The sequence below is a fragment of the Cetorhinus maximus genome, unplaced genomic scaffold (assembly GCF_964194155.1).
Source record: "Cetorhinus maximus unplaced genomic scaffold, sCetMax3.hap1.1 HAP1_SCAFFOLD_1448, whole genome shotgun sequence".
In the NCBI taxonomy this organism is placed as follows: Eukaryota; Metazoa; Chordata; class Chondrichthyes; order Lamniformes; family Cetorhinidae; genus Cetorhinus; species Cetorhinus maximus.
The window spans coordinates 361-25,000 of NW_027597389.1; the positions used below are offsets into that span (position 1 = coordinate 361).

The 24,640-nt window shown below is 56.1% G+C and overlaps 1 protein-coding gene across 1 annotated transcript in view; it reads left to right on the forward strand.

Annotated features, from left to right (window-relative positions):
- Nucleotides 1–2,186: 2,186 nt before the first annotated feature.
- Nucleotides 2,187–24,640, forward strand: part of g6pd (glucose-6-phosphate dehydrogenase) — a 28,829-nt gene continuing 6,375 nt past the window's right edge. The window contains exons 1-6 of the mRNA XM_078536721.1: nucleotides 2,187–2,270; nucleotides 5,718–5,755; nucleotides 14,247–14,355; nucleotides 16,037–16,254; nucleotides 20,156–20,314; nucleotides 23,667–23,792. Of these exons, the coding sequence (XP_078392847.1) occupies nucleotides 2,205–2,270; nucleotides 5,718–5,755; nucleotides 14,247–14,355; nucleotides 16,037–16,254; nucleotides 20,156–20,314; nucleotides 23,667–23,792 (716 nt within the window). The 5' untranslated portion in view covers nucleotides 2,187–2,204. The remainder of the gene's footprint in view (nucleotides 2,271–5,717; nucleotides 5,756–14,246; nucleotides 14,356–16,036; nucleotides 16,255–20,155; nucleotides 20,315–23,666; nucleotides 23,793–24,640) is intronic.

Sequence of the window (24,640 nt, forward strand, 5' to 3'; positions counted from 1 at the left end):
CCGTCCCTATCTCTCTAACCTCCTTCGGCCCCTACAACCCTCCCCATCTCTGTAACCTCCTCCAGCCCCTACACCCCTCCCTATCTCTGTAACCTCCTCCAGCCCCTACACCCCTCCCTATCACTGTAACCCTCCTACAGCCCCTACAACCCTCCCTACCTCTAACCTCCTCCAGCCCCTACAACCCTCCCGATCACTATAACCCTCCTCCAGCCCCTACAACCCTCCCTATCTCTGTAACCTCCTCCAGCCCCTACAACCCTCCCTATCTCTGTAACCTCCTCCAGCCCCTACAACCCTCCCTATCTCTGTAACCTCCTCCAGCCCCTACAACCTTCCCTATCACTGTAACCTCCTCCAGCTCCTACACCCCTCCCTATCTCTGTAACCTCCTCCAGCCCCTACAACCCTCCCTATCTCTGTAACCTCCTCCAGCCCCTACAACCCTCCCTATCTCTGTAACCTCCTCCAGCCCCTACAACCCTCCCTATCTCTGTAACCTCCTACAACCCCTACAACCCTCCCTATCTCTGTAACCTCCTCCAGCCCCTACACCCCTCCCTATCTCTGTAACCTCCTCCAGCCCCTACAACCTTCCCGATCTCTGTAACCTCCTCCAGCACCTACAACCCTCCCTACCTCTGTAACCCTCCTACAACCCTCTGAGATCTCTGCGCTCCTCCAATTCCGGCCTCTTGACCATCCCCCGATTCCCATCGCTCCGCCATTGGCGGCCGGGCCTTCAGCTGCCTGGGGGGCCCTGAGCTCTGTAATTCCCTCCCTAAACTTCTCCACCTCCCTCTCACTCTGTCTCTCTCTCTCTGTCTCCTCCTTTTAAGACACTCCTCAAGCCCGACCCCTGTGAGTGGGTTTTTTATGTCTGCCTGTCCCTCGTGTGTCGGTGTGTGGCTTTCTATCCGGGTAACTGTGTGCCGGTTGTCCAGGAGCTGGGTCCGGCTGTGCGGACACTCCACGCTGACCGAGGCTGACCCCGGCTGGAGCCACGGGGGTTAAAGGCTTCCCGTTTGGAAACGCCCGGCTCTCTTGTTCCTCCGTGTGTGGAGGGTCCCCGAGGGCCCCCTCGCCTCCAGCGCCATAAGAAAATGAGACACACTCAACATAGAGAGAGATGGTTCTCGTTCTGCAGCCGGCGCAGAATTTGAGTGGGGGGGGGATTCTCATGGGGGTGGGGGGTTTCTCGTGGGGGGGTGGGTTTCTCGTGGGGGGGGGGGTTTCTCGTGGGGGTGGGGGGTTTCTCGTGGGGGTGGGGGGTTTCTCGTGGGGGTGGGGGGTTTCTCGTGGGGGGGGGTTTCTCGTGGGGGTGGGGGGTTTCTCGTGGGGGTGGGGGGTTTCTCGTGGGGGTGGGGGGTTTCTCGTGGGGGGGGGTTTCTCGTGGGGGTGGGGGGTTTCTCGTGGGAGTGGGGGGTTTCTCGTGGGGGGGGTGGGTTTCTCGTGGGGGCTGCAACAGGGTCAGTGTTTGAAGAGCACCCTGGACAAGGCAGAATAGGGGTGGGGGAGACCCCGGAAGTGGGGATGGGGGAGGTCCCCGGAAGTGGGGGTGGGGGAGACCCCGGAAGTGGGGGTGGGGGAGACCCCGGAAATGGGGGTGGGGAGACCCCGGAAGTGGGGGTGGGGGACACCCCGGAAGTGGGGGTGGGGGAGACCTCAGCGGCTCCCCGGAGCCTCCTCACCAGGATTTTTAAATATTTTAATTAAAATATTTAGACTTTTGTCCAGCATAACAACCCCCGGGATAGCGGAAACCTCCCTCATTATGCCCCCTCCATCCACAACACCCCTCTTACGCTTTGGTTCCGCCCGCCCCGCCTGGGAAATGCCGAGCTGGCGGAAGAAACCAAGTGGTTTACGGGGGGGCAAAGCGGCGGAATAAATCTGGACCTCGAGGTCAGGAGGCGGGGCCTCGGGCGACGGAGGGGGCGGGGCCTCGGGGGGGAAGGAGGCGGAGGGTCGGGCGAGGGGGAGGGCGGGGCCTCGGGGTCAGGAGGCGGGGCCTCGTGCGACTGAGGGGGCGGGGCCTCGGGGGAAGGAGGCGGAGGGTCGGGCGCAGGAGACGGCGGGGCCTCGGGGTCAGGAGGCGGGGTTTCGGGCGAGGTAGAGGGCGGGGCCTCGGAGGTCAGGAGGCGGTGGCGGGGTCGGGAGGCGGGGCCTCGGCCAATGGCGGGGCGGAGTCTCGGCCCGGTTCCATGGGGAGGCTGAAGATGCCGGATGAACATCATCGTCACTGCGTCCTGACCCTGATGGGGGCCTCGGTAATGGAGTGAGGGGGGGTAGAGGGGGCAGGAGGAGGGGGGTAGAGGAGGCAGGAGGAGGGGGGTAGAGGAGGCAGGAGGAGGGGGGTAGAGGAGGCAGGAGGAGGGGGGTAGAGAAGGCAGGAGGAGGGGGGTAGAGGGGGCAGGAGGAGGGGGGGTAGAGGGGGCAGGAGGAGGGGGGTAGAGGAGGCAGGAGGAGGGGGGTAGAGGAGGCAGGAGGAGGGGGGTAGAGGGGGCAGGAGGAGGGGGGTAGAGGGGGCAGGAGGAGGGGGGTAGAGGGGGCAGGAGGAGGGGGGTAGAGGTGGCAGGAGGAGGGGGGTAGAGGTGGCAGGAGGAGGGGGATAGAGTGGGCAGGAGGAGGGGGGTAGAGGGGGCAGGAGGAGGGGGTGTACAGTGGGCAGGAGGAGGGGGTGTACAGGGGGCGGGAGGAGGGGGTTAGAGGGGGCAGAAGGAGGGGGTTAGAGGGGGCGGGAGGAGGGGGGTGGAGGGGGCGGGAGGAGGGGGGTGGAGGGGGCGGGAGGAGGGGGGTGGAGGGGGCGGGAGGAGGGGGGTGGAGGGGGCGGGAGGAGGGGGGTGGAGGAGGGGGGTGCAGGGGGCGGGAGGAGGGGGTGGAGGGGGCGGGAGGAGGGGGGTGGAGGGGGCGGGAGGAGGGGGCGGGAGGAGGGGGGCAGAGGGGGCGGGAGGAGGGGGGCAGAGGGGGCGGGAGGAGGGGGGCAGAGGGGGCGGGAGGAGGTGGGCAGAGGGAGCGGGAGGAGGGGGGTAGAGGGGGCAGGAGGAGGGGGTAGAGGGGGCAGGAGGAGGGGGGAGAGGGGGCAGGAGGAGGGGGGTAGAGGAGGCAGGAGGAGGGGGGTAGAGGGGCCAGGAGGAGGGGGGTAGAGGAGGCAGGAGGAGGGGGGTAGAGGGGGCAGGAGGAGGGGGGTAGAGGGGGCAGGAGGAGGGGGGTAGAGGGGGCAGGAGGAGGGGGTAGAGGGGGCAGGAGGAGGGGGTAGAGGAGGCAGGAGGAGGGGGGTAGAGGGGGCAGGAGGAGGGGGGTAGAGGGGGCAGGAGGAGGGGGGTAGAGGGGGCAGGAGGAGGGGGGTAGAGGGGGCAGGAGGAGGGGGGTAGAGGGGGCAGGAGGAGGGGGTAGAGGGGGCAGGAGGAGGGGGGTAGAGGGGGCAGGAGGAGGGGAGGTAGAGGGGGCAGGAGGAGGGGAGGTAAAGGGGCCGGAGGAGGGGGTAGAGGGGGCAGGAGGAGGGGGGGTAGAGGGGGCAGGAGGAGGGGTGGGTAGAGGGGGCATGAGGAGGGGGGGTAGAGGGGGCAGGAGGAGGGGTGGGTAGAGGGGGCAGGAGGAGGGCGGGTAGAGGGGGCAGGAGGAGGGCGGGTAGAGGGGGCAGGAGGAGGGCGGGTAGAGGGGGCAGGAGAAGGGGGGGTAGAGGGGGCAGGAGGAGAGGGCGCAGGAGGGAGAGGGGGCAGGAGGAGGGGGGTAGAGGGGGCAGGAGGGGGGTAGAGGGGGCAGGAGGAGGGGGGGTAGAGGGGGCAGGAGGAGAGGGCGCAGGAGGGAGAGGGGGCAGGAGGAGGGGGGTAGAGGGGGCAGGAAGAGAGGGGGTAGAGGGGGCAGGAGGGAGGGGGGAGAGGGGGCAGGAGGAGGGGGGTAGAGTGGGCAGGAGGAGGGGGGTAGAGGGGGCAGGAGGAGAGGGGTGTACAGGGGCAGGAGGAGAGGGGTGTACAGGGGGCAGGAGGAGGGGGATAGAGTGGGCAGTAGGAGGGGGTGTACAGGGGGCAGGAGGAGGGGGTGTACAGGGGGCAGGAGGAGGGGGGTAGAGGGGGCAGGAGGAGGGGGTAGAGGGGGCAGGAGGAGGGGTGTACAGGGGGCAGGAGGAGCGGTGTACAGGGGGCAGGAGGAGGGGGGTAGAGGGGGCAGGAGGAGTGGAGTAGAGGGGGCAGGAGGAAGGGGTGTACAGGAGGCAGGAGGAGGGGGTAGAGGGGGCAGGAGGAGGGGGGTAGAGGAGGCAGGAGGAGGGGGGTAGAGGGGGCAGGAGGAGGGGGTGGAGGGGGCAGGAGGAGGGGGGTAGAGGGGGCAGGAGGAGGGGGGTAGAGGGGGCAGGAGGAGGGGGGTAGAGGGGGCAGGAGGAGGGGGGTAGAGGGGGCAGGAGGAGGGGGGTAGAGGGGGCAGGAGGAGGGGAGGTAGAGGGGGCAGGAGGAGGGGGGTAGAGGGGGCAGGAGGAGGGGTGGGTAGAGGGGGCATGAGGAGGGGGGGTAGAGGGGGCAGGAGGAGGGGTGGGTAGAGGGGGCAGGAGGAGGGCGGGTAGAGGGGGCAGGAGGAGGGCGGGTAGAGGGGGCAGGAGGAGGGGGGTAGAGGGCGCAGGAGGAGGGGGGTAGAGGGGGCAGGAGGAGAGGGCGCAGGAGGGAGAGGGGGCAGGAGGAGGGGGGTAGAGGGGGCAGGAGGAGGGGGGTAGAGGGGGCAGGAGGAGAGGGCGCAGGAGGGAGAGGGGGCAGGAGGAGGGGGGTAGAGGGGGCAGGAGGAGGGGGGCAGGAAGAGAGGGTAGAGGGGGCAGGAGGGAGGGGGGAGAGGGGGCAGGAGGAGGGGGGTAGAGGGGGCAGGAGGGAGGGGGGAGAGGGGGCAGGAGGAGGGGGGTAGAGGGGGCAGGAGGAGGGGGGTAGAGGGGGCAGGAAGAGAGGGGGGAGAGGGGGTAGAGGGGGCAGGAGGAGAGGGGGCAGGAGGGAGGGGGGTAGAGGGGGCAGGAAGAGAGGGGGTAGAGGGGGCAGGAGGAGAGGGGGCAGGAGGAGGGGGGTAGAGGGGGCAGGAGGAGGGGGGTAGAGGGGGCAGGAGGAGGGGGGAGGGGGGGTAGAGGGGGCAGGAGGAGGAGGGGAGGGGGGTAGAGGGGGCAGGAGGAGGGGGGAGGAGGGGGTAGAGGGGGCAGGAGGAGGGGGTAGAGGGGGCAGGAGGAGGGGGGTAGAGGGGGCAAGAGGAGGGGGTAGAGGGGGCAGGAGGAGGGGGTGTAAAGGGGGCAGGAGGAGGGGTGTGGAGAGGGGGCAGGAGGAGGGATGTGGAGAGGGGGCAGGAGGAAGGGGGTGAGAGGGGGCAGGAGGGAGGGGGTGAGGGGTGTGGAGAGGGGGCAGGAGGAGGGGGGGAGAGGGGGCAGGAGGAAGGTGGGGGGAGAAGGGGCAGGAGGAAGGTGAGGGAGAGGGGACAGGAGGAAGGGGGGAGAGGGGTGTGGAGAGGGGGCAGGAGGAGGGGGGGAGAGGGGGCAGGAGGAGGGGGGGTGAGGGGGCAGGAGGAGGGTAGGGAGAGGGGGCAGGAGGAGGGTGGGGAGAGGGGGCAGGAGGAGGGTGGGGAGAGGGGGCAGGAGGAGGGGGGTGGAGGAGGTTACAGTGTGTTGTGGAGGGAGGGGGTGAAATTGCTATTGTAACTCAATTGTCCTGTTTCACTGCTCAGTGTCATCTCTCCCCGTCTCTCTCTCTCTGCAGGGTGACTTGGCCAAGAAGAAGATTTACCCGACATTGTGGTGAGCTTTACTCTGTATCTAACCCCGTGCTGTACCTGTCCTGGGAGTGTTTGATGGGGACGGTGTAGAGGGAGCTTTACTCTGTATCTAACCCCGTGCTGTACCTGTCCTGGGAGTGTTTGATGGGGACGGTGTAGAGGGAGCTTTACTCTGTATCTAACCCCGTGCTGTTCCTGTCCTGGGAGTGTTTGATGGGGACGGTGTAGAGGGAGCTTTACTCTGTATCTAACCCCGTGCTGTACCTGTCCTGGGAGTGTTTGATGGGGACGGCGTAGAGGGAGCTTTACTCTGTGTCGTGGAAAAACGGAGTGAACACTCAGAACCTGGAGGTTTGTCTAGGAAGTCTTTATTAAAGTCGTGATATCACGGAGAGCCTAGTCGCATACAACAGAGCGAACCAGTCTCTGCCTAACACCTCTTTACACACATAGATAATAGCAAAAGGTTCCTGACAGAAACCTGGGCAATTATAATTGTTTCAAAAGATAGCGATCAGTGTTAATGGTTTAACGATTAGACAGGACAATGTCAATGGTTTTGCAAATAGACAGGACAATGTCAATGGTTTAGCAAATAGACAGGACAATGTCAATGGTTTAGCAAATAGACAGGACAATGTCAATGGTTTAGCAAATAGACAGGACAATGTCAATGGTTTAGCAAATAGACAGTGATATTTGGTTACATATCCTGGGAAAGACACACACATAATAGTATTTTTCTCTCTTAGATTTTGCCACTGTATCTGACATTCGGAGCCCCTTAGTCTGGGAAGGTAGCCCTGGCCCTTTGATTTGCTAATTTATGTGCTGGCTGTGTGACTGTTTGGGGACAGTCTACAGTAAATTACATTATACATGTATTTTAAGTTTATTTCTCTCACCAAGTATCGGTGTATTTTATTTATTTCACAATTGCACGTGTATTTTAATTCATTCCCAATTACGCACGTATTTTATTCCTCCCCAGCCCCTCCTTGTTAATCTTTTCTTTTCGATTAACACCAGTGAGGAATAATATCTTCATCATCATACAGGGGGTTCATAACCACGAGGAAAAGGCCGGACCCTGGCGGGGGTAAACCTTCTCTCCCCACCAGTGGGCTTCGCTGGGGCCAGTGCGCATCATTTGGGGAATGATTGGGGCACCTCCCTAATCCAGTAGGGACACTATTGATAAATCTGGGAGCAGCAAACCCATAATGTAACACACGCACAGCACCCTATGATACATGCTACGACTATCCCAGTTAAAAAGTATAGCAACCAACTTCCCCAACTGGAAAACCAACCTAGTATTGGAGACCACGGAGAATCTTTTTTTATAAAAATCGCTCGAACTTTCCCCGGCCGCCTTTATTTCTTGTACCTTGCCCATGGCATGCTGTCCCAAGTCCGTGATATTTTCAGAGACACCGGGGACATGAGTGCAGCACTCTGAGCCTATCATCGCACGAGTGCCACCTTTTTTCGGCTAGAAGGAAGTCAAGGGCCATCCTGTTTTGTGAGACGGTTAGGCGTAGTGCTATCATGGCAGTGGTGCTGGCTGAGATCTGCTTCTGTGTTTTAATCAGAGCGTCGGCTGTTGACTTAGCGACTTTTTCACGCGCAGCCGCCAGGTTGATAATTCCACGTGAATTACATGCCGGTCCATAAGGTGGGGCAAAGCAATCGTCCAGAATCGTCCCGATTCCGAGATGCCACGACGATGTAGGCGCCGACGGGGGTGCATATCTGATCTACCTCTATGGCGAAGATAGGGGTTTAAGTACGCCGGGTAGCAACAGTCCCTCCAGGTGGGAGTGGTTTTGTTCTTTTCCGAATTTCCTACAGACATGTTTAGAGGAAAAGGACGGCTGAGGCTTCGCAGGCAACCAGGGGTAAGCTTTATCTCCACAATATGTACCGTCAAGAGGGTCTGGTGGATGTTCAAGCACCTGCGGGATTTCGGACAGATAGGCCAAAGATGTATGATACTGCAGTATGACAGGAGCTCCGTCCCAGATCGTAAGTGCTGAGTGTAAGGCTGGAACACCAACAGGTGGCGTTTACCGGCCCTAGTGGGGATCTAATTCTAATCCCATGTTCTGTATAGTTCCACCCGTTGGCAGGTGGAGAGAGACGGAACCAACCCCTAAACATATGGTGATACAATATCAAAAGTTCGAACGTCAGTGTGCTCAGTTTCGTTTAGAGGAACAGCAACGCCAATTACCCGTCTCTGCCCCCATGTTGGGGAGTCTGGGCGCATATCCAACAGTCCTACCTAGCATAGGTGAGGCACAGAGACAAAAAGTGTTGGGAATCCTTTGGGTACCCCTCCCCTCAAAATATATCAAAAGGACAGAATATAGCAAAAGGCGGTATCCGATACATAATGCAAATTAATTCACTGATAATGACGGACAATGTTTTTTACAACGAGTGGCGTGGACCCAATCTTCCTTCCCTTTAATCTTCAGGGCCGTTCGAGTCGTTCGCAGCACAAGGTCGGGCCCTTTCCACCCTCTCGTGCAATTCAGCTGCTGTCTTGCATAGAGGAAAATGAGCACAAATACCAACATTTAGTCCGATTAACTTGCGAGGCTACGGCCAGCGTTCGTTGAACGGCAGAATTGGTATTCCATGCCCCCCCGGGCAAGGACCACGCAGGACAGGATCCCAATCGGAGTCAGCGTTCCGACGGCTCGGTTAAAGTTCCTGCACTTCCGTCCGAGGTCGGCGTCCGCTTGACGTGCGATGCGTGGGTCCACAAGGGTCGTCCTTCAACCTTTACGGCCGTATGGGTGGTGAGCAGGACTTGGAAAGGGCCCTCCCCATCGAGGTTCCAAACAGTCCTTTCTCCTGAAGGTCTTTACCAGGACTGGGTCCCTGGGCTGGTATTGATGGCTGTCTTCAATGGTGGGCTTTTTCTGAGCTTCTACTACCTGTAAATGCAAGCGCTTGAGACAGTTTGGGTGAGAGCGCTTAGTCATGAGCACCAAGGGTAGAGCTTCAGGCCCTTTCAAACTGCTTTCTTCGCATAATTTAGCTACTTTGTTTTTCAGAATACCATTGTGTCTTTCTATCGCTCCAGTAGACTGGGGGTGGTATGGGCAGGAAGGGTGATGGTCGCATCGTAAGGCCTTCGACGGTTCCTTTATCACTTTAGCAGTAAACTGAACAACAATTTTACAACAACAACAGCATCATTTCGTCGGGTGGGACACGCCTCCACCCATCACGAGAACAAAACATACTAGAACCAAAACATAATTATATTCCATACAGTTAGGCATTTGTATAAAGTCCATTTGTAGGTGTACAAATTGGGCCCCATGGCTGGGGTCCCATACCAGCAGTCACTGTGGGCGTCATGCCTGGGTTATGTCATTGACATCGGTGTGACAGGTATTACTAATACAATGCCTATTAGCATATTACTGTTCGCTATACATTCAACAGTCATTCTACATACACGCGTTAAACCCCTGAGCTGGTAACCGGTCAAGTCATGACTCATTAAGTTACCCATAAAGGGACTACCCCTTCTTTAGTCTGTCTTAAATTTTCTCGGGCTTGTTCCAGTGCCCAAGATCCATCGGTGTTGCAAACATCATTTCTGCTCGCTTTGTCTGAAATATCTTTCCCGATTTCCATTAATTTATTGATAGTCCCCGCATGACTTTTGAGCCACGGTAGCCAGGCTTTGGATTAACCAATGATGTCCCTGTATTGAATATCATAGTGGCATCATTTATCAGGCTGCGCTTAACGCGGTTCCCTCCCAAGCCTGATCGCGTCTCGCCGCTGAACTGAACTGCTTCAGTCATCAATTGGCGTGTCAGAGCCCTATAGAGTGCTTGGGTATGGGTTGAGCACCATTGGGGCAGGACGACACCGGATAAATACAAGACTACGGGTACCAGCCCATGGTGTACATTATCGTACGAAACTTCTGATTAACCAGTGCCAAACCATTCGTCGGTCCTGGATGCATAGTCGGACAAGATGGGTCAGTCGGTGTGGTTTGAGGGGTTTCAATTATCTCTACTCGGACTGTGAAAGTAGAGGTGGGAGGTGGCTGGGTAGTGGCGGACCTCCCACGCCCGATCTGAAGCAAACCCTGACTACAATTTGAAAGCACTTGTTCTCCTCCTGTTACATTTATCATTCCCCATTGCGTGTCACATTCGGCGCTGTCCGCGCTGTACCAAAGTTCCTCCTGCGGTGCAGGATGAGCAGTGTTGATCCCCGACCTTGTTGCCAGTACTGATAGGCCCACGAGCAGGATCGTCGATCTGTGGAGACATTAACATCGGCTCCCGTTCTCCGGGGTTACCGCTTGGTCAATCGTCATGTGTCTTTAACTGTGTGCAATGCCTCCATTTACTTCCCTTTCGTTGTCCTGTATTTTTCCTTTCTGTGGCCCTACACCTCCTACTATAATATCTTCAGGTAATTGCATTTAAAGTTCAGTTCATCCTTTCCACCCTCCTTGGACTCTGGGGGGTGGTAAGGACTATGGAATTTCTGTTTAATCTCCATAAGATTTCACACTTCTTTAATGACTCTCCCTGTGAAATGAGTTCCCTGACCTGAATCCATTTGGGTAGGCATCCTCCACTCCTCCCAGTTTACTCCCTCCTGCTGCTGTCTCATGTCCGACCTCAATTCCTTAAAACAACTCTACAGTGCACCTTCTTATCCTATCTTTCAATGGCTCGGTATCTTCACATCCAGTGATGGTTCTCTCTGGGAACCGCTTAACTCTGCCTGTCCTCAAGGTGTTAATCCTATGGTTTTACTCTTTGTAGCTCACGGGCACATTAATATAATCAGTAATGCATCTATTTAGCCTTTTTCCAGCTTCCCCTTTACCTGTATCCATCTTGTGGTAAATTGTTGTTCAGTATTATTTCTCCTTACATTTCAGTTCCTGAACTACAGATTCCTCGTAGTTTTACCTAAGTTTTCTTTCCTGACCATGATCATCTTAAGGTTCTCTCGAGTTCAGTTTCTCTATTGTCTTGGACTGTTTAAAATGTTTGCTTACTCTTTAGGCCATATTAACTATTCCATTTCAACGGGGATCTCTGTCTCTAGATCTTTGCTTATCTCCCCCTGTGCAGTTCCGATGCCTCAGTCGATGGCCAGATTATCGAATTCATTTCCCTTAAAACAGTTTGTACATGATGTCCTCTTTCCCTGACTCATTCTCCCACTTTCCTCATACCAGTTTACACTTGCAACAGCTGCCATCTTATCTTGTTCAGGTTGTCTGGAGAGACTTTACAGTCCCATCAAGTATTTTCATAACAGTTTTAAAACAGAAATCAGGTATTGACATGTTTTGCTCCCTTTTCTTCTTCTCAAAGATTTTATTGTCTTAAAAGTTAACCCACTAAATTGTGTCTGACCCTTTTCTTTTAGACTTATCCCAGATTCATTAACTCGGCCGAAAATTGGATTTCTGCCAAACTTTGCCAAGGTCTTGAGCTTAGCCTCGTATTTTGGGAACAGACTTTACAAACACAAAAGCTTGCAGCATTTGAATTAGTGCCAATTGTTGTCAGACCTTTTAAAATGAAAATTCCCTTTTGGAGAACTTTATCAAGAAGCAAACCTCAAATTTTTAAACTTTGTAAGAACTGTAATCTACACTATCAAAATTAAAACCACCTCTTTTTCAGGTGTAATGATTTGTATCCAAGTTATAATTTCCGTATGTTATTTATCTTAGATAGCATCCTAGTGATTCATAAGTAACCTGTTAAATTACACTGCACTTTACATCTCAAGATTGTCCCCAATTCAAATTCCAGTGCTTTTGCGAAGCAGATTTCCTTAAATATTTAATTCATCTCTTTCATAAGAAACCCCTTTTTATCCATTGGAACCACCTAGACCTTGTGTTTATGTCTTTTCGTTTTCCTAGAATCTTTCTGAATTTCTTTTTCTCAGAATGTTAGAATACCAACTCGTATGTATTAATCCCAATCAGCTTGGAGGCTGATGATGAGGGTTATTCCCTACTGGTCTGCGAGGGGGGGTGGTACAAAGGGTTGGTTCATCTCAAACAAAGGCAAGACCTGTCTTATCTTTACACGACCTTCAAATTATGATTTTTGCCAGAAATCTCAACTCCAACCTTATGCTCAAAACTTTGGAATATTTGAATAAACTTTTCCTTTAATCTAATATGGGGCTTTTGACTCTAAAGTGCCCAACTACACACACACACAACACAATTCAGGGAAGAACAACTACACACACACACACAAGACAATTCAGGAAAGAAAACACATTAAAGCTCACATACGAATGCTTCAGTGCACACAAACAAACACATAGATAAAGGTATGTATCGATACTCCTATAATATTGAACTTAACTCTAAATGAATCTTCGAGTAGCAGTGGGGGAATAAAGGGATCTTGAAGGCTCCACCTATAGGGACCTTCAAACTGACGAAAGCTCACATTTTCTCTGCTGCCGCTTGCAAATGGCTCATTAACCCCCTCGGGGTACCCTGTCTCTCTCTCTCTCTCTCTCTCTCTCCAGCACCAACAGCCCTTGTAACTTAGGTCAATTCATTCTTTTTTTTGTGGAAGTTACAGAAAATTCAGCAGCTGTCTATCCCACCTCCCTTAAAACATATTATAAGCGCTCAAATCTGTCCCGATTAAAAGTTCCAGCTGGTGAGAAGCTCTCTCCTTTGCTTTGAGTCCGTTTAACCCCATCAGAAACAGGACCGTCTCAGGACCGTAATGGACACAAAAGGAAAAACACAGAAATGACTTACTTTTCACCTCCAGGGGACTCGAACCCCTGGGTAGACTACTACTGCTTTTTTTTCCCTGTTTTCTTACCCATCTTCAAAGTTGCTGTTTTAAGCTCCAGTTTCGGTTTGTTCTTAGCGCTTTGCGAAGCGGGGTGGGGGTAGTGACAGAGCCCGCTCTGCTGTTGTGATCTCCCATCTTTCTGAAAAGCAAACACAATTAAACAGCGCGGCGCGTTTTGCCTGCCCTGTGCGCTCGCCGGTGTTTAAGAGTTCCTCAACAAGTCCTCCGAATCCTCGGGTCTTGCAAATCTTTTCGGTCGGTAGCCACCCTTTTTTCAAGCACTCCCCCTTTCAGCCAGGATGCAGTTCGTATTCTCACCAATTGGAAGGAGAGTCTCGCCCTTTCTCCGCCAGGGATCTTTCTCAAAGATCCGTCGGTCCAGGTTTTCAATGACCTCTCCAACTTTAAGAGGCCACTGGACTTCAGTCGGATCCCGCCCTCGTTGCCATCTGTCGCGGAAAGACGGAGTTGCAATAGTTTCAAATGGTTTCAAAAGATAGCGATCAGTGTTAATATTGTAATTGCCCAACCTTCTGTCATGAACCTTTTGCTGTATCTATGTGTGTAAAGAGGCGTTAGGCAGAGACTGGTTCGCTCCGTTGTATGCGACTGGGCTCTCCGTGATATCACGACTTTAATAAAGACTTCCTACACAAACCTCCGGGTTCTGAGTGTTCACTCCGTCTTTCCGCGACACTCTGTATCTAACCCCGTGCTGTACCTGTCCTGGGAGTGTTTGATGGGGACGGTGTAGAGGGAGCTTTACTCTGTATCTAACCCCGTGCTGTACCTGTCCTGGGAGTGTTTGATGGGGACAGTGTAGAGGGAGCTTTACTCTGTATCTCACCCCGTGCTGTACCTGTCCTGGGAGTGTTTGATGGGGACGGTGTAGAGGGAGCTTTACTCTGTATCTAACCCCGTGCTGTACCTGTCCTGGGAGTGTTTGATGGGGACGGTGTAGAGGGAGCTTTACTCTGTATCTAACCCCGTGCTGTACCTGTCCTGGGAGTGTTTGATGGGGGCGGTGTAGAGGGAGCTTTACTCTGTATCTAACCCCGTGCTGTACCTGTCCTGGGAGTGTTTGATGGGGACAGTGTAGAGGGAGCTTTACTCTGTATCCAACCCCGTGCTGTACCTGTCCTGGGAGTGTTTGATGGGGATGGTGTAGAGGGAGCTTTACTCTGTATCTAACCCCGTGCTGTACCTGTCCTGGGAGTGTTTGATGGGGGACGGTGTAGAGGGAGCTTTACTCTGTATCTAACCCCGTGCTGTACCTGTCCTGGGAGTGTTTGATGGGGGACGGTGTAGAGGGAGCCTTACTCTGTATCTAACCCCGTGCTGTACCTGTCTTGGGAGCGTTTGATGGGGACGGTGTAGGGGGAGTTTCTCTCTGTGGTACAGTTTGGGGTTAGATACAAGTTGACTCCTTGCACACATAATCTCCTGTGAATTGTCCTGATCCAGGATGTTGATGATGTTTGTAATGTTTCTCTCCCTCTGATATGGACCAAGAATTCTCTGTTTGTACTCTCCTGGAGGTGGTGGGGTTTTAAAGATTTCCCCTCGGGCCGGGGTCCGGGGGCAAACGCAGAGTATTGTTGCTCGGACTGATTGAGGGTTTCAACGCTAATGGGAAACCTCTCCCTCTCTCTCTCTCTCTCTCCGCAGGTGGCTGTACCGTGATGGGTTGCTCCCGGCCGACACTCACATTGTGGGATTTGCCCGCTCCAGCCTCACGATGGACGCCATCCGCAGGCAGACCGAGTCTTTCTTCAAGGTAAAGCTTGCGCTGTCTGTCTGTCTGGGCGCGCGCCACATGCTGAAACTGCTTCTAGAGGCTTCCGCCTGGGCTGGTGGGCTCTCCCTCAGCTCTGGACCCTCTGTGTCCTCCTGGTCCAGATCCACTGCTCCCAGGATGTAATCCGGATGCTGAGCTTGGAGCTCGGCTGTTCGATGCTGGGAGCCTTCGCAGGCCCAATGCCTGTCCAGGTTGGTGGGGGGGGCCGGGTAACCCCTGGGTGATTTTGATTTGCTTTCCTGCCTCCAAGTTAAACAGCTGCCCCCTGTCGGGCCGGGGGTTCCTGAGGCAAGTGCATGTGTGAGACTAACACCCAGTAATTCTCTCTCTCTCTCTCCCTCCTGCCTCTCTCTCTCTCTCTCTCTCTCTCCCTCCCTCCTTCTGCCTCTCTCTCTCTCTCCCTCATTCTGCCTCTCTCTCTCTCTCTCTCTCTCTCTCTCTCTCTCCCTCCGTCTGCCTCTCTCTCTCTCTCTCCCTCCTTCTGCCTCTCTCTCTCTATCTTTCTCTCCCTCCTTCTGCCTCTCTCTCTCTCTCTCTGCCTCCTTCTGCCTCTCTCTCTCTCTCTCTCCCTCCTTCTGCCTCTCTCTCTCTCTCTCCCTCCTTCTGCCTCGCTCTCTCCCTCCCTCCTTCTGCCTCTCTCTCTCTCTCCCTCCTTCTGCCTCTCTCTCACCCTCCTGCCTCTCTCTCTCGCTCCTTCTGTCTCTCTCTCTCTCTCTCTCTCTCTCTCTGTGTCTCTCTATCTCTCTCTCTCTCTCTCTCGCTCCTTCTGCCTCTCTCTCCCTCCTTCTGCCTCTCTCTCCCTCCTTCTGCCTCTCTCTCCCTCCTTCTGCCTCTCTCTCTTGCCCTCCTGCCTCTCTCTCACTCCTTCTGCCTCTCTCTCTCTCTCTGTCTCTCTCTGTCTCTCTCTCTCTCTCTCTCTCTCCCTCCTTCTGTCTCTCTCTCTCTCTCTCTCGCCCTCCTGCCTCTCTCTCTCTCTCTCTCTCGCTCTCTCTCTCTCTCTCCCTCCTTCTGCCTCTCTCTCTCTCTCGCTCCTTCTGCCTCTCTCTCTCTCTCCCCCTCCTTCTGCCTCTCACTCTCTCTCCCCCTCCTTCTGCCTCTCACTCTCTCTCCCCCTCCTTCTGCCTCTCACTCTCTCTCTCCCCCTCCTCCTGCCTCTCTCTCTCTCTCTCTCCCCCTCCTTCTGCCTCTCTCTCTCTCCCCCTCCTTCTGCCTCTCTCTCTCTCTCTCCCCCTCCTTCTGCCTCTCTCTCTCTCTCGCTCCTTCTTCCTTTCTCTCTCTCTCTCCCCCTCCTTCTGCCTCTCTCTCTCCCTCCCTCCTTCTGCCTCTCTCTCCCTCCCTCCCTCCTTCTGCCTCTCTCTCTCTCTCCCTCCCTCCTTCTGCCTCTCTCTCTCCCTCCCTCCTTCTGCCTCTCTCTCTCCCTTCCTCCTTCTGCCTCTCTCTCTCTCTCCCTCCCTCCTTCTGCCTCTCTCTCTCCCTCCCTCCTTCTGCCTCTCTCTCTCCCTTCCTCCTTCTGCCTCTCTCTCTCCCTCCCTCCTTCTGCCTCTCTCTCTCCCTCGCCCTTCTGCCTCTCTCTCTCACTCCTTCTGTGTCCCCCTCTCTCTCTCTTTCTCTCTCTCTCTCTCTTGCTCTTTCTGCGCCTTCCTCTCTCTCTCTCTCTCAGGCAACAGAAGAGCAGCAGCAGAAACTGGACGCTTTCTTTGCCTGTAACAGTTATGTCCAGGGCAAGTACACAGAGGAGGAAAGCTTCTTGAAACTGGAGAGTCACATCAACAGCCTGCACAATGGTCGGCAGGCTAATCGCCTCTTCTACCTGGCCCTGCCCCCCAGTGTGTACGAGGACGTGACCGGCAACATCAGGAAAACGTGCATGGGCAAAGTGTGAGTGTGGGCGTGCGGGAGGGGCGCGTGGGCAGGCGGGGGGCGGGGGGGGGGGAAGGGGCGCCGAGTGCTCCGGTGGGTATCATGTCCCTGGCCTCCTTTACAGAGTCCGAGTTAATGAAAATGTTGACATCTCGCTGTGGCTTCATCTTGCCACAAGCGCTCGATCACGAGGCAATGCATCATTTCCTGTGATCGTGTAAACTACTACACCTCCCCCAACTCTGATTCCCCCTCATTATACTACACCTCCCCCAACTCTGATTCCCCCTCATTATACTACACCTCCCCCAACTCTGATTCCCCCTCATTATACTACACCTCCCCCAACTCTGATTCCCCCTCATTATACTACACCTCCCCCAACTCTGATTCCCCCTCATTATACTACACCTCCCCCAACTCTGATTCCCCCTCATTATACTACACCTCCCCCAACTCTGATTCCCCCTCATTATACTACACCTCCCCCAACTCTGATTCCCCCTCATTATACTACACCTCCCCCAACTATGATTCTCCTCATTATACTACACCTCCCCCAACTCTGATTCCCCCTCATTATACTACACCTCCCCCAACTCCGATTCCCCCTCATTATACTACACCTCCCCCAACTATGATTCTCCTCATTATACTACACCTCCCCCAACTCTGATTCCCCTCATTATACTACACCTCCCTCAACTCTGATTCCCCCTCATTATACTACACCTCCCCCAACTCTGATTCCCCCTCATTATACTACACCTTCCCCAACTCTGATTCCCCCTCATCATACTACACCTCCCCCAACTCTGATTCCCCTCATTATACTACACCTCCCCCAACTCTGATTCCCCTCATTATACTACACCTCCCCCAACTCTGATTCCCCTCATTATACTACACCTCCCCCAACTCTGATTCCCCCTCATTATACTACACCTCCCCCAACTCTGATTCCCCCTCATTATACTACACCTCCTCCAACTCTGATTCCCCCTCATTATACTACACCTCCCCCAACTCTGATTCCCCTCATTATACTACACCTCCCCAACTCTGATTCCCCTCATTATACTACACCTCCCCCAACTCTGATTCTCCCTCATTATACTACACCTCCCCCAACTCTGATTCCCCCTCATTATACTACACCTCCCCCAACTCTGATTCCCCCTCATTATACTACACCTCCCCCAACTCCGATTCCCCTCGTTATACTACACCTCCCCCAACTCTGATTCCCCCTCATTATACTACACCTCCCCCAACTCTGATTCCCCTCATTATACTACACCTCCCCCAACACTGATTCCCCTCATTATACTACACCTCCCCCAACTCTGATTCCCCTCATTATACTACACCTCCCCCAACTCCGATTCCCCTCGTTATACTACACCTCCCCCAACTCTGATTCCCCTCATTATACTACACCTCCCCCAACTCTGATTTCCCCTCATTATACTACACCTCCCCCCAACTCTGATTCCCCCTCATTATACTACACCTCCCCCAACTCTGATTCCCCTCATTATACTACACCTCCCCAACTCTGATTCTCCTCATTATACTACTACACCTCCTCCAACTCTGATTCCCCTCATTATACTACACCTCCCCAACTCTGATTCCCCTCATTATACTATACCTCCCCCAACTCTGATTCCCCCCATTATACTACACCTCCCCCAACTCTGATTCCCCTCATTATACTACACCTCCTCCCAACTCTGATTCCCCTCATTATACTACACCTCCCCCAACTCTGATTCCCCTCATTATACTACACCCTCCCCCAACTCTGATTCCCCTCATTATACTACACCTCCCCAACTCTGATTCCCCTCATTATACTACACCTCCCCCAACTCTGATTCCCCTCATTATACTACACCTCCCCCCAAGTCTCTGATTCCCCTCGTTATACTACACCTCCCCCAACTCTGATTCCCCTCATTATACTACACCTCCCCCAACTCTGATTCCCCTCATTATACTACACCTCCCCCCAAGTCGACACAAACTGCTGTGTTGAGCTGGGTAAGCTCTGATATGTCCCTTGGGTTATCGCACTGGGAACGCTCGCTCATTCAGTTCCATCACAGCTGGATAACCCTGTACTTCAACAGACAGCGAGTCTCTTACCTTCCCCTGGGCGAGAGTGGATGAGGAACCTTTTCTGGGTGTGAACACAGGCACACTGGTTTCGTTTGCAGACATAGAGTGAGCTGGCTCACTGCCTTCCGGCTTTCCCAGCCCTGTCAACAGCTGTGGAAATTCAGCCCTGATGTTATTTTTTTTGGCTGATGCCCCTTGACGTTCCGAATCATTGACTCTGCCAATCAGGTGCGAGTCGGGGGCTGGCTTCCCTGCTCAAGTGTGAGCCCCCTCTGGTTCAGTGTCACATTGGAAGGATTCAGTGGGTTTTTCTCTCCCTACACATCAGGAGTGTGATGGGATACTCCCCACTTGCCTGGATGAGTGCGGCTCCCACAACACTCAAGAAGCTCGACACCGTCCAGGACAAAGCAGCCCCGCTCGATCGGCACCCCATCCACAAACATTCACTCCCTCCACCCCCGACGCACAGGGGCAGCAGTGTGTGCACCATCGACAAGATGCACTGCAGCAACTCGCCAAGGCTCCTTTGACAGCGCCGCCCAAACCCACCACCTCTACCACCTAGAAGGACAAGGGCAGCAGACGCATGGGGAACACCACCACCTGCAAGTTCCCCTCCGAGCCCCACACACACCATCCCGACTTGGAAATATATCGGCCGTTCCTTCACTGTCACCGGGTCAAAATCCTGGAACTCCCTCCCTAACAGCACGGTGGGTGTACCTACACCACACGGGGCTCAAGAAGGCGGCTCACCCCCACCTTCTCAAGGGGGCAATTAGGGATGGGCAATAAATGCTGGACCCAGCCAGCGGCGCCCACATCCCCTGAACGAATAATAAAAAGTATTGAAGGGCCACATTCAGTTGTCCCATGACCTGGAGTTCGATACCTCCGGGCTTGATAGCTGAGGAGATCTTTTCCCCAACGGTGGTCAGCGTCAGGGAGAACGAGACCTGCTGTACCTGTGTCCAACGCAAAGCGCATCTTGTATCCCTCCACTGGGATATCGGCACCCCAGCCGCATCCACTTGGTTCCTGGATCCCACCCCACCACCCCACCCCTCTCCCAGGAAGGACATCTCGATGTCATCGACCTCTCCCATTTCATGGATCCCGTCATCTCTCCCTTCCCCAACCCCACCCTCCCTCTGTCCGTCCGTCTGTTCGTTTGAATAATCAGGCTCGAGGCAGTGGGATCTTGCTGTGCCGTCTGGATTTTCTTTTTTATTTTTGGCCGGGGGGGGTGGGATGGTGCACAGCAAGATTCTCCCCTTCTCCCCCCCACCCCCCCCAAGGGGAAAAAAAACAAACCAGATGGCACAACAAGATCCCACCACCACACGTTCGGAGTTCCCAGGGTTCCCACCCCTCACCTGGTCGCAGTGCTCCACCTGTGGGGCTGGCTCCAGGATGCTTGGGGGTGGTGGGGGGTGGGGGGTAGTGGTGGGGGAGAGCAGAGCAAAGGAAGGGAAGGGGGCCCCTCCCTGAAGTTTTACGGGGTTGGTGGGGGGAGGTGGGGGGGGAGTTAAAAGTGCGGGTTTCCTGATTTGACCTTGAGTCACTCCCGGCTCCTCCTGAGGCGGGAATGGGGTGGGTTACTGGCGGTGGGGTGCAGTGGGGGGTGGGGGAATGGGACTTCCTGCGATGCCACACGTAGTCGATAAGCCCAGTCGGCGGCCGCGATCGGAGCGCGTTTGACCGGAGGATTGGAATGGGGCTGGGGGTGGGGTTGGTTTCACACATCGTCTGCCCGTTTCTAATCCCCCCCCCTCCCCGCCTCTCGTTCCAGTGGCTGGAATCGTGTGATCGTGGAAAAACCCTTCGGGAAGGATCTGGAAAGTTCCAACAAGCTGTCGAACCACCTCTCCTCCTTGTTCACAGAGGATCAGATTTATCGCATCGACCACTACCTGGGCAAGGAGATGGTGCAGAACCTCATGGTTCTAAGGTAAAGATAACAGGAAGACAGATTTTGACTGACCCCACCCCTCGCCTACCGGGGGACATGGTGGAGCCAGCGCAGCTTAGGAAATGATATTTGTCCTTGAAATTGGAAAGACAGAGTGCTGAACTCACCCAGAGGCCAGGCAGCATCAGTGGAGAGGGAAACAGAGCCAACCTTTCAGAAGTTTGTGCAGTGTGGCGCTCCCTCAGCGCTGACCCTCCGACAGTGCGGCGCTCCCTCAGCACTGACCCTCCGACAGTGCGGCGCTCCCTCAGCGCTGACCCTCCGACAGTGCGGCGCTCCCTCAGCGCTGACCCTCCGACAGTGCGGCGCTCCCTCAGCGCTGACCCTCCGACAGTGCGGCGCTCCCTCAGCACTGACCCTCCGACAGTGCGGCGCTCCCTCAGCACTGACCCTCCGACAGTGCGGCGCTCCCTCAGCGCTGACCCTCCGACAGCGCGGCGCTCCCTCAGCGCTGACCCTCCGACAGCGCGGCGCTCCCTCAGCGCTGACCCTCCGACAGTGCGGCGCTCCCTCAGCGCTGACCCTCCGACAGTGCGGCGCTCCCTCAGCACTGACCCTCCGACAGTGCGGCGCTCCCTCAGCGCTGACCCTCCGACAGTGCGGCCCTCCCTCAGCACTGACCCTCCGACAGTGCGGCGCTCCCTCAGCACTGACCCTCCGACAGTGCGGCGCTCCCTCAGCACTGACCCTCCGACAGTGCGGCGCTCCCTCAGCACTGACCCTCCGACAGTGCGGCGCTCCCTCAGCGCTGACCCTCCGTCAGTGCGGCGCTCCCTCAGCGTTGACCCTCCGACAGTGCGGCGCTCCCTCAGCGCCGACCCTCCGACAGTGCGGCGCTCCCTCAGCACTGACCCTCCGACAGTGCGGCGCTCCCTCAGCACTGACCCTCCGACAGTGCGGCGCTCCCTCAGCGCTGACCCTCCGACAGTGCGGCGCTCCCTCGGCGCTGACCCTCCAACAGTTTCCTGCCCTGGGTCACTCTCCTGTTGGACAGTAGATGGCTGCGCGCAGGATCACAGTCTGCTGCGATGCACGCCGTGGTCGAATGTTGGCACGCTGTCGAGGCTCGATGGGCAACCCTGCGGGCGAGAGAGCGAGTGGGTGCTGCGCCCTGGCGCTGTGAGTGGCGGTGGGTATGGTGCTAGGAGGGTTCCTGCAGGACCGGCAACCCCTGAGCTGGTGCCACAGAGTAGACAGCAGCAGACAGACAAAACACCCAACTCAACTGCTGTCTGAGTTTGAAAGGTCGAGGAGGAAGGGCTTTCCTGTAACCTGAGCTGCCCCCAAACCAGCAGGGCAGGTCCTGGGTGGGCACCCGCGCAGCTGACCAGCCTTGGGAACGAGGGTGCTCGGAAGGCTCCTTTCAAATAACATTGCGCTAACCCTTAAACAGTCAAGAGAAACTCCCCTCCTGACTCCCCCAAAGCCTGTCCACCATCTACAAGGCACAAGTCAGGAGTGTGATGGGATACTCCCCACTTGCCTGGGTGACCACAACACTCGAGAAGCTCGACACCGTCCAGGACAAAGCAGCCCCCGCTCGATCGGCACCCCATCCACAAACATTCACTCCCCCCACCACCGATGCACAGGGGCAGCAGTGTGTGTACCATCTACAAGATGCACTGCAGCAACTCGCCAAGGCTCCTTCGACAGCGCCGCCCAAACCCCACCACCTCTACCACCTAGAAGGACAAGGGCAGCAGACACATGGGGAACACCACCACCTGCAAGTTCCCCTCCGAGCCCCACACACCATCCCGACTTGGAAATATATCGGCCGTTCCTTCACTGTCGCTGGGTCCAAATCCTGGAGCTCCCTCCCTAACAGCGCGGTGGGTGTACCTACACCACACGGGGACTGCAGCGGCTCAAGAAGGCGGCTCATCCCCCACCTTCTCAAGGGGCAATTAGGGATGGGCAATAAATGCTGGGCCCAGCCAACGACACCCACATCTCATGAATGAGTTTATAAAAAAAGAGTTTGGAAGAGGAACACTCCCAGGACAGGTACAGCACGGGGTTAGATACAGAGTAAAGCTCCCTCTACACCGTCCCCGTCAAACACTCCCAGGACAGGTACAGCACGAGGTTAGATGCAGAGTAAAGCTCCCTCTAGACTGTCCCCATCAAACACTCCCAGGACAGGTACAGCACGGGGTTAGATACAGAGTAAAGCTCCCTCTACACTGTCCCCATCAAACACTCCCAGGACAGGTACAGCACGGGGTTAGATACAGAGTAAAGCTCCCTCTACACCGTCCCCGTCAAACATTCCCAGGACAGGTACAGCACGGGGTTAGATACAGAGTAAAGCTCCCTCTACACCGTCCCCATCAAACACTCCCAGGACAGGTACAGCACGGGGTTAGCTACAGAGTAAAGCTCCCTCTACACTGTCCCCATCAAACACTCCCAGGACAGGTACAGCACGGGGTTAGATACAGAGTAAAGCTCCCTCTACACCGTCCCCGTCAAACACTCCCAGGACAGGTACAGCACGGGGTTAGATACAGAGTAAAGCTCCCTCTACACTGTCCCCATCAAACACTCCCAGGACAGGTACAGCACGGGGTTAGATACAGAGTAAAGCTCCCTCTACACCGTCCCCGTCAAACACTCCCAGGACAGGTACAGCACGGGGTTAGATACAGAGTAAAGCTCCCTCTACACCATCCCCGTCAAACACTCCCAGGACAGGTACAGCACGGGGTTAGATACAGAGTAAAGCTCCCTCTACACTGTCCCCATCAAACACTCCCAGGACAGGTACAGCACGGGGTTAGATACAGAGTAAAGCTCCCTCTACACTGTCCCCATCAAACACTCCCAGGACAGGTACAGCACGGGGTTAGATACAGAGTAAAGCTCCCTCTACACCGTCCCCGTCAAACACTCCCAGGACAGGTACAGCACGGGGTTAGATACAGAGTAAAGCTCCCTCTACACTGTCCCCATCAAACACTCCCAGGACAGGTACAGCACGGGGTTAGATACAGAGTAAAGCTCCCTCTACACCGTCCCCATCAAACACTCCCAGGACAGGTACAGCACGGGGTTAGATACAGAGTAAAGCTCCCTCTACACCGTCCCCATCAAACACTCCCAGGACAGGTACAGCACGGGGTTAGATACAGAGTAAAGCTCCCTCTACACCGTCCCCATCAAACACTCCCAGGACAGGTAAGAAATGGTGAATTGTATGAGGTTGTTAGTGTTTTGTTGTGGAGAGTGTTGGGTGACCGAGGGGGGGGGTGCTGATGTTCTGGGGCAAACGGATCTGAGAATAACCCCCTGTCCCCCTTGTTTGTTTCTGCCCCCACCCCCGCAGATTTGCGAACAGGATATTCGCCCCAGTGTGGAATCGGGATAACATCGCCTCTGTCATCCTGACCTTCAAGGAGCCTTTCGGGACCGAGGGCCGAGGGGGATACTTCGACGAATTTGGGATAATTCGGTAAGGATGTGGTCGATCACCCACCCACCCACCCCCCCAAACCCCGGCCCCGAGCAGGGTCTCCACCCCTCCCCCGCCTCAACTGTGCCCTCTCTCCTGTCGCCCCCACCTCTGCCCTGGGCACAACCTGGGCCGCTCAGGGTCCTGTGGATCCCCCGGGGACCCTCCTCACCACCCATCTCCCCGTCCTCATGGAGACCTCCCGCCTCGGCTGATCCGCTGCAGAAGCCCTCGTCTGCCCCTCCGTTACCTCCGGACATGTCTGTTCCCGCGCTCGCCCACAGCTCTGCTGCACCCCCGCCCCGTGCCCTGGCTCACAGCCCCTCCCTTCCCCTCCGGGCTCGATGACCCACGCTGGCTCCCTCGGACGGTGGAGGGCCTGGAATGCACTCCCTGTGTCGGTGCTCGGGGCTGAGACTCGGTGAGGACCTGCCTCTGAGGCTCTGGAAGCTGCGAGGCTGCAGACCAGGGGCTGGAAGGTGGGTTTAAAATCGAGCGGCTCCTTTCTGTTTTTTTTTCTCTCTCTTTGGGTCAGCGCGGACGCGATGGGCCGAATGGCCTCGTTCTGCGCCTGTTACCTTGCCCGCGGTCACACCGACCCTCGGTACCGCACCGCCAGCGTTGGTCTGGGTCGCAGGGCAGGGGCTCGGACCCACAGTTTGGAACCGAGAGGGGGGGGCTTCTCGCTGAGCGCTGGCGCAGAGAGTCTGAATGATCCCGCTGGTGTTGGATCTTGCTGTGCGCCAGTCCGGGACCCGGGCGGGCGTAGCTCGGGGCAGGGGTAACTCACCCCCCCGGCTGCATTGGTGGGCCAACGGACTTGGGGGTCGAGAGGGCCCAGGTTCTGG